The 15,683-nt window shown below is 41.0% G+C and overlaps 1 protein-coding gene across 1 annotated transcript in view; it reads right to left on the bottom strand.

Annotated features, from left to right (window-relative positions):
- Window positions 1–15,683, bottom strand: part of LOC104412106 (dedicator of cytokinesis protein 1-like) — an 85,321-nt gene that overhangs the window by 43,518 nt on the left and 26,120 nt on the right. Inside the window, exons 4-11 of the mRNA XM_010022710.1 lie at window positions 14,331–14,386; window positions 12,181–12,277; window positions 9,025–9,173; window positions 5,240–5,375; window positions 3,750–3,907; window positions 3,127–3,208; window positions 2,554–2,689; window positions 2,139–2,211 (exon numbers count right to left, since the gene is read on the bottom strand). Of these exons, the coding sequence (XP_010021012.1) occupies window positions 2,139–2,211; window positions 2,554–2,689; window positions 3,127–3,208; window positions 3,750–3,907; window positions 5,240–5,375; window positions 9,025–9,173; window positions 12,181–12,277; window positions 14,331–14,386 (887 nt within the window). The remainder of the gene's footprint in view (window positions 1–2,138; window positions 2,212–2,553; window positions 2,690–3,126; window positions 3,209–3,749; window positions 3,908–5,239; window positions 5,376–9,024; window positions 9,174–12,180; window positions 12,278–14,330; window positions 14,387–15,683) is intronic.

Below are 15,683 nucleotides of genomic sequence, written 5' to 3'. Positions count from 1 at the left end.
GAAGCTCTCTAAATAAACAGCAGCATGAAGTGTCATTGAAGTAATCTCGCCAAGTGCTTTTGACAGCCATTGTGGTGGTGGCTAGTGAATGAATACAAACAAAGATATGAAAACAGAGTTGCATGTGGTACAACAGAAGCAAAGCATGGAATGAGGAGAGAAATGTGGCTCATATATACGCAGCCTCAGCCTACATTGCAAATAATGGCACCAGGATTCATGTTTTCACATTATTCATATTCTTGGGAATATACTTTCAGAAGAATGTTTTAATTTAGTATAAAAAAAGACATTGAACATCATTTCGAAATCTGATTTATAGCTACAGAGAGCAAAAATAAATTGCTGTTAATGGAGCAGAAAACTACATGTTCCATTAGCATCCATTTCCATGCACAGAGGTTCATCATTTTCATTGCACACTTCCACACTCACTAAAAAATAAGCCTGTGATTGTTTAGCACACAGTAAATAGATCATGCATGCACTCCTGCCTAAAAACCTCCTGGTTTCCTTCAAAATGGAATGGTACTTATGATTCCCACATTAGCACCCTGCACACCACTGCTGCACACAAACAAAACCCTTTCAGAGAGGAGGCAGAGCCCCCTGCAAGCCTCTCAACATCCTACACCCTCGAATCACGAGGGCTTCCTGAATTAAGCCTATTTTCCAAAGTAAAGTGAATTTGACATTACATTATTTCAAGCTTTTTCCTTTTTAATATTATTAAACCTACTCTGAAAATCAGTTAGAACATGAATCAAGGAATTTAGCTCACGTAACTAAGTTTTGCCTTTTGGAACAGATGGCAATCTAGTATTTCACACAAAGGGAAAACAGTGTTCATATTTTATGCACATTTGACTTCTCTCTTCTACCTTTCCCCATTTCATGGAATGAAAAAAAGAAACTATGAATATGGATGGAACAGAGTGTTTGCCACGTATTCTCTTCAGTTAATATTCTTCTCTGGGCACCCTGTGCCAGCGCCTCAGCACCCTCACAGGGAAGAGCTTCTGCCTCAGAGCTCATCTCACTCTCCCCTCTGGCAGGTTCAAGCCATTCCCCTTGTCCTGTCCCTAGAGGCTCTTGTCCAAAGCCCCTCTCCAGGTTTCTTGTAGCTCCTTTACACACTTGGAGCTATGCCTTTTCTTCTCCAGGCTGAACTTGTTATTCCTGTAAACGAGACTAATTCCATACTTGCTAACAGCTAATTATTGCACAATAGTGTCAAACTCCATGTCAGCAACCTTAGAGTCGCTGTGGGAAGGTCTGTGGTTTTAGATGACTAGAAGTAAGAGCGGGTCCACACAGCAGACTGGTCTGCTTGACTCTGAACCAGCTATAACGAGTATGTGCAGCAGAGCTCTCCCTTACCAGCCAACCAAGATTCCAAAAGACTCACATGATGAAGTTGCCCAGAGAAGCTGTGGCTGCCCCATCCCTGGCAGTGTTCAAGGCCAGGCTGGACACAGGGGCTTGGAGCAACCTGCTCTAGTGGAAGGTGTCCCTGCCCGTGGCAGGGGGTTGGGACTGGGATGAGCTTTAAGTTCCCTTCCAACACAAAACAATCCAGGATTCTATAAGATCATGCAGGAGATATATCAAGCCATCCTTCAAATTCTCAGCTTTTGATTGTACTCCAGTTATGGAGTGGAGGCTACTATGAAGTCTCATGTGCTACCAAGAAAAAGATCAACATTATCATTTACTAATCTCACAGAAGTGAGAACCTCATGCTGCAGTAGATGTTGGTAAAGCTGCTGGTATTCATCAACCTCAAGCAGATCTAAACCAGCAATGCACTTGTTCTTAGCATTTCACCTCTTACACATCATCACCCTGACACCTTTAAACAGAAAGAAATCAAGACCAAAAAACCTGGGAATGCATGCTTTAGAGTCAAGACTTAGAAAAAGAATAGGTTCTAGGGCTATCGCTACTTTACCTAATGGGAAGAAAGATTAGTAAGTACTACTCAAGTTAAAACATAACATTGAAATAAATTAACTTCAGAATATCTACAGAACACTTGTTCTAATCAAAAGTGTTTTGGTTTTTTTTAAACACCACTTTTTAAGTTAAAATATTAATTCTTTCAGTTCTGCTTTGTCTTTAACCTGTTCCCCACTTACGGTTGGAATGGGATGAAGTGCTGTTTGTCCTCATCGTCAACTTTCCCGTTAATGATGTCAGTAACATCCATCACTGAAAACAAAACCAAGGTGCACTGAATGAAGTGATCCACATGGGAAGAGGAGTGCTGAGGGGAATACTCTGGGGGCCTAGAAGCAATGGTGACTCAAAAGAGGGATACTGTGCAATTTCAGATGTTTCCTACAGAGTAACATTGCAAGTAACTTTGGCATCTCTAGCTAACACAGGTTCTAGAGCCTGTATGTACAATACAGTACAATACAGTAAAATACAGCCATCAGTCTGATTAAATTTGGAACAGCTCTGAGTTTATTCAACCCCACAAGAGTTTCACTCCTCATTTTCTATGTACGAATATAACATGATATAGACAGATACAGCACACACAGTTACCTGCAACTCCAAAAGGTCGCCGCAGCCCAGAAGTCAGTTTTCTCGTGTTGTTGTCCCTCAGCTCCATTCTGCCCACTCGCACAATCTGACAGACAAAACTGATCTTCTCTCTTTTCAGGTCTTTGCTGCCCAGGTCCTAGAAATAGCAGTTTCCTCAGATTACTTTATAATTGAATTTCAAGTTCCATTTTAGTAGGCAGCAAGTTTGCTGCTCTGAATTTGCCTTCACCATGCTATCCCCTAGCACCAGGGCAAAACTGTTCTCAGAGTAAAGGAGTTCTTGTAACAGTACTTAAGCATTTTATCTTGACTTCTGCGTAAATTAATTGCTTCAAAGGCCAAATCATTTCTAGCAAGTTAAAACTTCAAACAGCAACTTTGGATTTAGCCAGGCATTGAGAATATTTAGTGGTCACTTATGAGAAGTGTCTCACATGAGCCCTTCTCCATGTTCATGGCCTGCAGAGGTAACTCTGCGCTATTTACACATAGGCTACTACATTCCCCAGTTATTCACAAACTACAAAACCAGTGCTTTACAATCTGCCAGCTGAACCAAGCACACACACTTACAGTGAACACTGCTCGCAGGTTGTGCAATCTGTCTATGTCTTTAGGGAGTCCACAGCTTGACCATCGCACCAAGTAGTTTTCACTGAAAGAACAATAGTTTGAGGACTCTTTGTTTAAATGGCTTCCTTGAACATAAGCACTGAAAACAACTTCAAAATTTACAGAAGACCATTTTAAACCCAATCTACTTCTCCTAAACTAATGAGTATTTACTTAGTGGAGAGCTGACATTGCCCTTCGAGGTTATCACAAAAAGCAAGCAACAAAGTGTAAGAATCTCTTTAAGGAAGCAGGGGATGTAGAAATCAAACTCTGAGTAGTGCCGAGGCTGCTGCTAAGTGAGGGCACACAACCTTGCAGGTGTGTTCATGTCTCATTTAAGCTCTGCACAGGGGGAACCACAGGCACTGTGTGAGGAGGAACAGCGCGACCCCAAAACGTACTCAAGGTGAGAGGATTTGCTTGATGCTGTGCTGAACACGACAAAGAGCTGCTGCACAGCTGCTTCCCAGGTGACCCTGTCCTATGGCTCTCGCAGATATTTGACTTTCATAAGCCTTCTCATTTCACAAAACTACCTCACTATTACCACTGAGTAAGCACAGATTAGGGAACACACTAACCTGATGAATTTTGATTCCAGCGGATCATACAGAGACATCAGGACCTCAGCATCTTCTCCTATTTTACAGACTACATTTTTTAAGTTTACAAATAAAGCAAATGAAGGAGTGGCAGCAAACTTGGCTTGTCTGTTGATATCAATATTCTGTTTCTGGGACTGCAATTCAAGAATAGAAGAAACTTAAGAGTTTAACTCAGTCTAACAAATATCCAATGCCTATAAAAACCTTTCCTAAACTCTTCAGACAGGAGGAGGGGTTCTGTAAGGAGCCTAGTTGTGTGACCTTTGTTTAAATCAGGATTTACAGACTGCATTTTCTGGATCTGTCCTGAAGTGCCACACCATAAGGAGAAAGGGAGAGAAGGGGAAAGAGGGATGTCTTCATGTATTAGAAAGAGCTAAACAAATAGAGGAACAAACAGAGCCTCAGATATAACTGCAAGTATATTCCACAGGTTACCCATCCCTCAGACTTTAGCTCCAATGAACTTCCCATAAGCTACTTTATGCAGGGAAGGGTCAGAATACACATGGGAGGAGAAAGAAACTGGCTGAGGCAGGGATGAATAAACAAATTTGGATGCAAAACTTCAGCAGTTTAAAACCCGCCTCAACTGGTCTATTTGTACACCAAGTTTGGGAAGGGCTGCGAGTGTGCATATGGCCCATTTTAACTCAACAGGGTGCAGTAGCTCATTATGTTACACTAATGCACCCATGAGCATCTCCTCAGGAATACCACACTCCAGTAACTGCTGCTGACACAGGCAGGACTCCTCACAACAGCAATGTGCTTCCTTTTAAAATAAGGATTTGAATTGCAAAAAAGTTGAACAGTCGAGTCAGAGAATGTCTTCAGAATAATCTCAGACTGGTTTGGGTTGGAAGGGACCTTAAAGCTCATCCAGCTCCAACCCCTGCCACGGGCAGGGACACCTTCCACTAGAGCAGGTTGCTCCAAGCCCCTGTGTCCAACCTGGCCTTGAACACTGCCAGGGATGGGGCAGCCACAGCTTCTCTGGGCACCCTGTGCCAGCGCCTCAGCACCCTCACAGGGAAGAGCTTCTGCCTCAGAGCTCATCTCAATCTCCCCTCTGGCAGGTTCAAGCCATTTAAATTTGCCCCTTGTATTTCAGTTAACAGATTTTCTGGATTGGCATGCAGAAATCATACAAGAGAACATTATTCTACTTGATTCTTTAAAATAAACTCACACGACAACCTAACATAGAAACCTGCTACATGTGTCTGATATCCATCTACCAGTGTGGTCAACTCAGTGATATAGGTCTTATCAATAAATTCTACTATGCCCTTTAAAGAATAAGACAGACAATTAAACAGCCCAAGACATACAAGTTGTTACAAAATTATTAAGCCTGGTAACTCTTCATAAACATATCAAATTCTTCATTACCAACACTAAAAGTAAGTCACTTAGTTTACAATCCCATGCCTCAAAGAGAAAAGCTATAGTGTGAATCTTACCTTTTCCTCCTGTAGCCTCTCCTCAACTTGCTTGGAAGCAATTTCATGTGCTCTGAACAGGCTAATGGTGCTGGTCTGCTCTGGGTCCAAAATGTTGCCATCCTCATCCCTGACCACCAAATCTAAATCAAGAATTCTAAACAAACAAGACATATGCTTGTGAATTATCAGTGCCCAAGCAAGTGCTTAAAAGTCTCATGTGCTTAATTAACACTGCCATGTGATAACAAAGTCATGCACACCTGAAACATGACAGGAAAATGCTATTTAAGACATGGTAAATCAATTTAACACATCACCAACCCTAGAGATAACCATCCTGGGCTGGAAGTCTTTTTTTCTCCACAGCACAGAAAGAATCCATGTAAATGTAACAGCATAAAAGCTGGAGAAATCATATCTTAAACAACTGAATTTGTCTCCTCCTCTTGATTCATCTGACAGTTTGGACAACCAACCACTACAGTCACACCACACGCAAGTTCATTTGGTCCCCCTCCACACTCCCCTCCAAAGCAGGCATACTCATGTTTTAGTAAACACCTATGAGATACAAGCAAACACACTTTGTTTCCCTTTATTTAAAGCAGAGCCAGATTTCTGTCAGCGGGGTGTTAACGTCTGTGATTACCTTCTGCAGAGAGGGAGGTTTCTGCCATAATCAACTCCAGCCTTAGGAAAGGCCCTTCACATTTTCCCACATTAGGGCAGTGCTGGCAGCAGAACCAAGGATAAAATAATCAGGCTGGGTTGCTCTGCATTTCCCTGCCTATGGTGCCCAAGCCTGACCTCTGCACCTCTGTTCCACTACATGGTCCCTGTTTTCTTCCTCTAACTCTGCAGACTCCTCTCACAATGGAGCTGCTGTAATTTTGGGTTTGAAACGTGCTTGATGAATGAGCTTAAATCAAACTTACAGTGTCTGGTAAGTCACACAGAGGTAAGTGGTTTATCTGAGGACAAGTCCCCTTTGGACATAACCCACAATCACTTAAGAACAGGGGCTGTGGCAGATGAAGAAATGCTTCATGTAGTTAGAGGATCACTCCATGCCCTCCTTGACAAGAGGGAAGCCTAGAGGTGTTAAAAAAAGCCTTGAGCAGGGTCAATACACAACCCCCTCCAATTCATTGCACTGCATTAATTCAATAGTGGATTAACATCATTCAAGTTGCCGAGTGCAGGCAGCAGCTTGTTAAGAAACACCTCCTAGGCTCCACACATTAACTGGACCTCATGATAGAATTCCAGGCAGGTTTTTGTGGCAGGGGGTTGGAACTGTATGAGCTTTAAGGTCCCTTCCAAACTTAAAGCTCCTCCAGCTCCAACCCCTGCCACGGGCAGGGACACCTTCCACTAGAGCAGGTTGCTCCAAGCCCCTCTGTCCAACCTGGCCTTGAACACTGCCAGGGATGGGACAGCCACAGCTTCTCTGCGCAAAGTCACAAATCACTTCGAAGCATCCCTGGGATCACCAAGCTCCCAGATGAATTTTCTAGTGAGAAAATGGTTTCAATGGTTTCATCGTTGAAGTCAAACACATAAACAGCCAAAATCATCTTGCTCCTCCCTAGTACTGGTTCCTGGACAGCAGTCACAGCAGGAGAGGGACACACGGATCACTGGTACGGTGACTGCCAGCTGGGACGAACAAAGGCAGAGTCCTTCTACAGAAGACACCAGCCTGGACTAGAGAAAAAGGGGCTCAGAAGTTCAGAGACACCAGTGACCCAGGCTACCACACACCAAGAGGACACAAACATTTGCACAGACTGTCGAATAAATAGAAGAGAACCCTCCTTTGACTTAATTTCTTTGTTTTATCCTTTTAACTTGCAGACGATGCTTGGAAAGATTTAAAAGTTTTTTCCTAAGTGTCTCAGTTACAGATTTTTTGCAACTGAACAGATGTTTTCACAACAAAATTACCTGACCCAATTTCAGAAAAACATTAAAAATACAAATGCTTAAGACCTTGTTTTACTTCTTCAGTTATTTTGACAACATGCAGCGAAACTGTTGCCTTTATTTATAGAAACAAAATATCTGATTTACAAATCAGTACTTCACAAAATGGGAAAAGTGAGGATATGATTAGATCAGAAAACATTTATAAAATACATCATGAACTCATTCTGTCTGGATATTGAAATCCCAGAATCCCAGACTGGTTTGTGTTGGAAGGAACCTTAATGCTCATTCAGTCCCAACCCCCTGCCACGGGCAGGGACACCTTCCACTAGAGCAGGTTGCTCCAAGCCCCTGGGTCCAACCTGGCCTTGAACACTGCCAGGGATGGGGCAGCCACAGCTTCTCTTGTCACCCTGTGCCAGCGCCTCAGCACCCTCACAGGGAAGAGCTTCTTCCTTGTATCTAACCTGAGCTTCCCCTGTTTAAGTTTAAACCCATCACCCCTTTTCCGATTGCTACAGTTCCTGATGAAGAGAAAATTTCATCATTCATGCTTATTTTAGACAAAAGCGGATGGAGGACCACATTAGAAACATGGTGTCTTTCAGACATGAATTTACCCACAAGTTCAAATCCTCTTCCCGCCACAGAGAATGTTCTGATCACTTTACTCCATCAGCACATTAGGAATATAAAGCACAGCACAAGATGTGCCATTGTACTTGAACGCTGAGCATCTGGAGGTTGTTCAGAATTATTTTAACCACCTTCTTAAGCAGATGGCAAAATCCAGTAGCCAGACTATAATACCATCAACAACATCTGGTTGCCTACTGTGGTACCAAAGTCCATATCTTGGTTTATAAATGACAATTACTGAGTGAATGCAGTTACTGATGATATTTTAGTACTTCTGGCTTTAATCAGCTTTTACTGGTAAAGCAGGTGAACATAAATAGTGAAATTTGGCACTTCTTAAGGAATAAAGCACCAATAGCTGAAATCCGATGAGTTATTTACATCACAAGGGGGTTAAAGACTGGTTGGCCAAAAACGTTTTCAGTCCCCAGGTGCTCAGTACTACAACAGTGTCCCTCGGTATTCAAAATACTGATTCAAACGATTCCCTGATTGAAGACTGAGATATGAGATCTCATTTTCAATCAAAATGGAAAGTCATAAATGTATCTAGAGAACTTGGAACCTAAACCTTGCATTTAAATAAAGAACTTAGCTTAAATCTAGACCACTGTTTGGAGAGTTAAAACATCTGAATTACTAATGTATCCAGCCCATACTGCTGGCTTTTTGGGTATTTCCTTCAGAATTTCCATTCTCTTCTGTTAAATAGACACTTTCATCAAATCTGCCTGTTAATCTTCTGGTACAAGCTGGCTACTATGTAAGTAGAGGAACAGTGAGCTTAAATGGTATTTCTGAGCCAAACCCTTCAACATCTCATTACAGCTAAGTGACTTCAGGGCACACGCAGCTGGTGGTGTTGAGAAGGCAACAACTGTTGATATTGCAGAAGCCAGTTTAAATTGTATTTTGAATGGAGGCAATACTTGCACTTTTTAACTGACCTTAAAAATTACAGCTTCTTGCCAATATCAAATTGATAATGTCATGAAGGAAAAGAATTATATATTGATTCCACTTTACATACTATGATTTCTACTAGATATGTATAGTAGAAAACATGCTATATCAACTTCATTCTTTATCTTGCTATAACAGGACTGTTAATACACTTTTACACCTCCATAAGTACGGGAAGAGAAGAATCCTGCAAAAGTCATTGACAGCTAATGCATATCACACAAACTGATTTGGTTTTAAGCATCAACACATGGAAAACACTGCTCACAAACCTGTTGCCATAATCAATCTTGGCTGTCACTTTCTTTTTCAGTTCCTTGAGCTCGTCTTGGGGTAGGGTCCCAGAGAGTATTTGAGATCTCCACTCAATAAGATCATATATCATGTGCCGCACACTGCGAAACATCTCCCTGTTATCCTGCTGTTTGGAGGAAGAAGATATGTGCAAGTTACTTCTGAAGTCTAGTGAACATCTTTTAAATGCATATAATAGATTGCAGTTATAAAGCATTAATTCAGGAGGGTAAGAGTCTACGAACAGCTCTAAAATAGGAGCTTTTCTATAGCACAGAATACTGAACAGAGCCTTACACTCTGCTTTAGGTATCTAAATAAGTGTAAATGCTTGTGTGTGTTATCTTACAACCTGAGTAATACTGTATTCGGAACAGGCATTCAAGGAAAAGATACCATTTTCTTGGTTCAGAGAGTAACTTTCTTCAGTGACCCTCTAAGTAGAACAGGACTAAAACCTACGTATTTTAACAGGAAGAGGCTCAAGTTCCACAATACTCCATCTGCAACAGATTACAGAATCCTTCCCCCTGGTTAAACCTTCAGAATAACACTTTAAAATGCCCCAGTGTGTAATGCTGAGTGCATCAGCATCTTATGAGTCCACAGGTAACAGCTGAGGGAAAGTGAAAAACCAGGAAAGCATTAAACCTTTATGAAGTTAAGTGCCTCACTTGTTTATAAAGGCTGGAACGATGGTATTAAATCACGCCAGCAGCATACACACACTTTTCTTGGCAACATTCAGCTAATCTAGGACACAGGAAGATGAAGTTCCAGACTTACAATGGAAACAACCTGTTTTCCAGAGTGTTTTCCACATGCATGCCCACATACACATGCATTTGAAAACAAAAGATCAAATCTTTAACCACAAAACGCTGTGGACAGTGCATAGAGACAACAATTTTGCCTCAAACAAACAGTACCATGCAAAACAGAAGTTGCAGAACAATAACCTTCCTATTTTTATTGTGAAAGATGTCAGGACAAAGACAATGCAGAGGCTCTGAATGCTTTGATCTCACCCAGAAGCAGACTCTCTTACTGTCTTCACAACCCTCCAAATCTAAGCCATTAGTTCAATACACTCTTAAAAAGAATACATCTTTCTAAACACCCTACATCAAGGAATTATTCAGGCTACATGTAGCTATCTTTCATTGAGGCTATACCTGGGCCTTATGTGACTGAGAACTGGAATAGTTAAAATAAAGCTCTCCGCTATATATAAAAGACAACAAAAAAACCCACAGAAGGTGCAGAAAAAGACTATAACGACTCAGAGACTCAGGAGGGGGAAATATCTAACTGTGAGGCTTAAAGACTTCAGTCTGTTCAGATTATCAAAAAGCTGATTTGATTATAGTGCGAGAACCTTCACAGAGAGAAAATACCCGTTATTAAAAGCTCTTTAATGTAGCAGAGAAAGACACAACAGGCACATATGGCTGGAAGCTAAATACAGACACATCCAAATGGGAAAGAGCTTCACGATTTTCGATGCTGCAGGCAATCGTAAACCAGCGAGATAAAGAACATGCCACATCCTCTGCTATCTGAAAAGCAAAACAATGTCTATGCAATATTCAAACACAATTACAAACTGAATAAAGGAATAACTGTGGTAATTTAATGACTTCTGGTACTGATATGGATAACACAGAATATCTCTTTAGTCTGCAGAGTGACCAGTTTGAAACCAGCTGTCTCCAGCAAACCAAATCTCCCTTGTAGAGGCAATCCCAGTGCACCAATGCTCTTTTTGGCCACTAGCCACATTCAATTAATCTAACAGATATCCTTGAGATATGTAGTATAAACTCATTAAATGATCCAGCTACTCCAAGTAAAGCTGTAACAGGGACTGGAACCCTAACAAATTGATGCCACTGGTAGCTTCACACCTTGCATGCTCTTGAATTCAAAGTCAGCAGCACTGCTGAAGTATCTTTTAGCTGTTCATGTGTCTTCATGGAGGTAAATGCATGACAAATGAGATGCTAAACATTAATACTTAGAACAAGTGACTGCCACTCCAAGGGAATTTTACAGTTTCCTAACAGTTACTGCTACCAAAACCACACACAAGTCTTGGGAAGAAAACTCCTAATGACATCTCTTTGCTGTTCCTCCACATTATATGTGCACCACAACCAAGCTTTGTACAGTTCTGCAAGTGGTATTTCCCTGACATTAAGCAATAACAGATTTCATACTCAGTCTAATCCCCACAAAAAGACACCAGGATCAAATTGTAATCCTCAGCAGCACACAGCAGTGGAACTGAGGGCAAAGCTGTTCTCAGTCCCCTCTCTGGATTCTGCTCCTCCTGGTTTGCTTCTGCCCATCGACCTCTTCCTTGCTCCTCAACACATGACCTCTGTGGTATTACATCACATTAAAGCTCTCTCTTTAATATGCTTCTCTTCATATATCATCCTTCAGCTTATCTACTGCAACACTACATCACCTCCAGCATTTTTAATCTTTATTTTCATGGACACGATCAAAAGCCACATTAGTCAACACACACATCTTAATTTCCAGTTAGTGCCTTCATTACACAGCTTGAGCTTTTATAAAAGGAGATTTCAAACTTCTTTAGAGGAACTTAAGGTCAGGATAACCTGGGAACAATCAACTTCAAGTACAATACTAACATAAAAGGCCTTTTCAAAGGTACAACTTTACACCCACAAGTTTGAGGTCAACTATTCAACCTTTTCCTAACACAGACCAACAACTTTAAGAACGGCCCTTCGTCTCTCTAATACAATTCTATATCAGATTTTTCCAGATCTGTATACACCTTAAAAATCCAACTTCTTCAGTGTCATAGTACCCTATGAAAAATGGATCACAATTGCTCAAATTACTGCTAGATCAAGGCAACACTCTAAAAAACTGATTCTGCAAAAGAAACACACAGTATTTGAGAAAACACTCAAAAGAAACACTACTGAGATTTCTGCCTTAACATTGAAGATGCTAAACAGCTTTTCAGCACTAAAAGCAGTAAAAGAAGTAGAATTTCATTAATAGTTTGGTCACATACTTCTCACTGTACCTTCCAAACCATCACACTTCTAATAAAACTTTTACAATAGAATATGGTTTATGCTGATACTTACAACATATAACTGGCGCCATATTATAGACCATTCCCGCAGCGTTGTGGTAACCTCCTGAATCAAGGGGAGCTCGTTGGGTATCACTGTTTCATGTTGGCTTAAGAAGGAGAGAAAAAAGTTTTAATTAAGTAGCAGTTTTGGGTAGGGTGGCAGGATCACTCTTAAGACTGAACTCTTGATTTCCAAAGCAATTCAATAATGACAGCATTGAAAATAACATTGCTTATAATTTTCTAAGGTAAAATCACAGAATCCTAGAATCCCAGACTGGTTTGTGTTGGAAGGGACCTTCAAGCTCATCCAGCCCCAACCCCTGCCACGGGCAGGGACACCTTCCACTAGAGCAGGTTGCTCCAAGCCCCTGTGTCCAACCTGGCCTTGAACACTGCCAGGGATGGGGCAGCCACAGCTTCTCTGGGCACCCTGTGCCAGCGCCTCAGCACCCTCACAGGGAAGAGCTTCTGCCTCAGAGCTCATCTCAATCTCCCCTCTGGCAGGTTCAAGCCATTCCCCTTGTCCTGTCCCTACATCCCTTGTCCAAAGCCCCTCTCCAGGTTTCCTGGAGCCCCTTTAGGCACTGGAGCTGCTCTAAGGTGTCCCCTTCAGGAGCCTTCTCTTCTCCAGCTGCCCCAGCCCAGCTCTCTCAGCCTGGCTCCAGAGCAGAGCTGCTCCAGCCCTCGCAGCAGCTCCAGGGCCTCCTCTGAACTCCCTCCAATAGCTCCATATCCCTCTTGTGTTGTTGCCCCCAGAGCTTAACACAGTACTCCAGGTAAAAAAGAATGTATTATCAGATATAGGAGAAGCAGAGTACACCAGCACTGCCATGTGATGGGAATGGTACTTTGGTGGCCTGAGACTATGCTGCTAAGCTCACACTTTCCCCTCCATGTCCCAGTTTCTATACTCACAAGATGACAATATCAAGGCACACCTCACCATACCATTTGTTATCGAGATACTGATTTTACAAGAAGCAACCAAACATAAAGCCAGATATGCACAACCAACAGTGCCCTGAGACTAATGTGCAATTGTTTTCCATAATACTGGTCTTGCAAAGAAAAATTAAGCATGGAAGTTATCACCATTGAGTTTCTGTGCAACTTGTTTTGAAATGATGTGCCATGAAAGTAAGAAACAACAGCTCAATCTTTTAATATTTTACAAGTAGGGTACTTAAAGGCAGTTCTGTAATCAGCAAGAAAGATGTCATTATGCAGCAATCTCATGATTAGTGGTTTTATCATTTACATATTTAACAGTGTATAAAAATAAATCAGGCACAAAGGAATATAATATTTCAATCCTGTTTCACTCCATTTCCTGCCTAATTATTTATTAATTTCACTCCACTTTTTGTTTTCCCTGGGATTTGTTTGAAGGTTTTTTCCTTGTTTTTTAACTAAACTTTTCTATCAATGCTGCAAACTTTTACATGCCTGCCCAGCAAAGCTGTTTTGATATATAAACATCCGAACTTTAACAGCTGTTAAGCAACAAAAAACAGCCCAACTATTTAGTGTCACACACATCAGGAGCAGGAGAATCACAAAATGAACAATTCAACAGCATTTCTTGGTAGGTCAGAAAGCAATGTCTGGACAATGGCTTTCAGTGAGGAGTCCAGTCTACAACATGTATTGAAGAGGGAATTTAGAAACTACTTAAATTTCATCTGCTTAAAAGAAAGGTATCTTATATCAAAGGCCTCTCAATATACCAAGCAAAAGGTGTAAGACTCAGGGGATGGAAGATGAAAGAAGTTGGGAAAACTGAAGTTAGAACTAAAGTAGGAGGCAGGGAGTGGAGGAAGTTAATATATTCTTAGTTCAGAGAGCAAGAAATGTTACAAAGAAAAGTGGTAAGTTATTAATTCTTCCAAAACATGCACATTAATACAGACACAGTTATGCTTTAGCTCAATGATATGACAATGCAGCTAAGGACAGTGCTAGCCAGAAGCACTGGAAATGACAGCACCTTCAAACTTGAGGCGAGTTACCAACTTAAAGTATCTCGAAAAAGAAACACCCACATTTTCACCATCAGCTCTTTAACTGACTGGGAACAAGTGTAAACTATCTGATAATACACCAAAATTAAATCTATACAAAGAGAAAAATAGATTATTATCTTCAAATCAAACTTACCCTTTGCCTTCAACTATTGCTTCCTTAAGATGTATATAGGAGGCAGGAAAAATGCCCTTTGAGAGGGAGAGAGAGGGAAAAAGATGTTTTAAATAAGTTACACATAACATACTGTATCTATTACCTAAAAATATGCCAAGACACGTTGCCAAGTCTGCATCCTCTTGAGCATCAGAACAGTTGTGTTGGGCAGTCTGGGTTTTTTTTAATGTACATTTAAGTTTTGCTTGCATGTTCTTTCAACAAGCCATTACTGTACCCTTACCAAATACAAACTTAAGTGGCTTTAATCTCTTCTTCACTCTATTGAAGAAAACAGGAGACATCCTCTGTCAATAAGTGGCCTTGCAAAGGGGTGTTTCCTCCCCCAGTTCAAGATAGAGTTTGTCACTATTCTCCAGGTCCCTGGATGATATATACTATAATTAAGGCAGATTTCCATTTGAAAGGATTTTACATATATTTAACTTCAAAATGACATTTTGCCTGTAATCCATGTCTGCTGCTTGCTTTTCCTCAGATCTAACCAAGCTTTCTTATATATAACACAGTACGTCCTAACACCAACGTATCATTACAAGTGCTACAAGCCAAAAACCTCTTTGCAGACAACTGCAAAAGACCAGAACTGCTTCCCTTGAAAAAAGTGTTCTAAATTAATCAAGATTCCAGAAATACAATAATATTTTCAAAATAGTGTAATCTCATAGTCAAAAAATATCTCAAGCCAAGCTGAGAAAGTAAATTCCTACACCTCACCCTTCAGGGCAGTAGTTCAGTTTTATCATCATGGAATTGCAGACTGGTTTGGGTTGGAAGGAACCTTAAGGACCATCTAGTTTCAACCCCCTACTATGGGAACACAAAGTCTTAGAAAGCTACAAAAACTAGGGGGTAGGAGCTGGGGCTGAGTCTTTATCCCAGTAAATCATTTAGCAGCAGTCAGACAAATGCAGCAACATGCTAACTGCTTCTTAGGCTGCACAAGGCATGTTCATGAAATACACTGCATAAGAAACTTAGTGCATTTCCAAGAAAAGAAAATAGCAAAATAGAATAGAAGAGGTCTGGGTAGGAAATGGGTGGGACGAACCACACAGCTCAGCTCTGTACTTCTAGACACTCAGGCGCAACTCAAAATGCACCTCTGTAGGCAAACATTACATTTCAAGTGGTTTATTTGAAGTGGAAAAAGAAGCAGAATCAGAAGTCATTTAATTCTGGTTAATTACTACTATAAAGGAAAATGCTCAAAAACTAAAACACAATGTTACAACCAGTATTTGTGATGTTTCTTTTTATTTCAGTGAGGCTGCCATAACAGAAACCCTTTATGTACACTGAAAGCCTACC

The sequence above is a fragment of the Nestor notabilis genome, unplaced genomic scaffold, assembly GCF_000696875.1.
Source record: "Nestor notabilis isolate BGI_N333 unplaced genomic scaffold, ASM69687v1 scaffold7949, whole genome shotgun sequence".
NCBI lineage: Eukaryota > Metazoa > Chordata > Aves > Psittaciformes > Psittacidae > Nestor > Nestor notabilis.
This window is presented reverse-complemented; position numbering and strand designations above follow the sequence as displayed.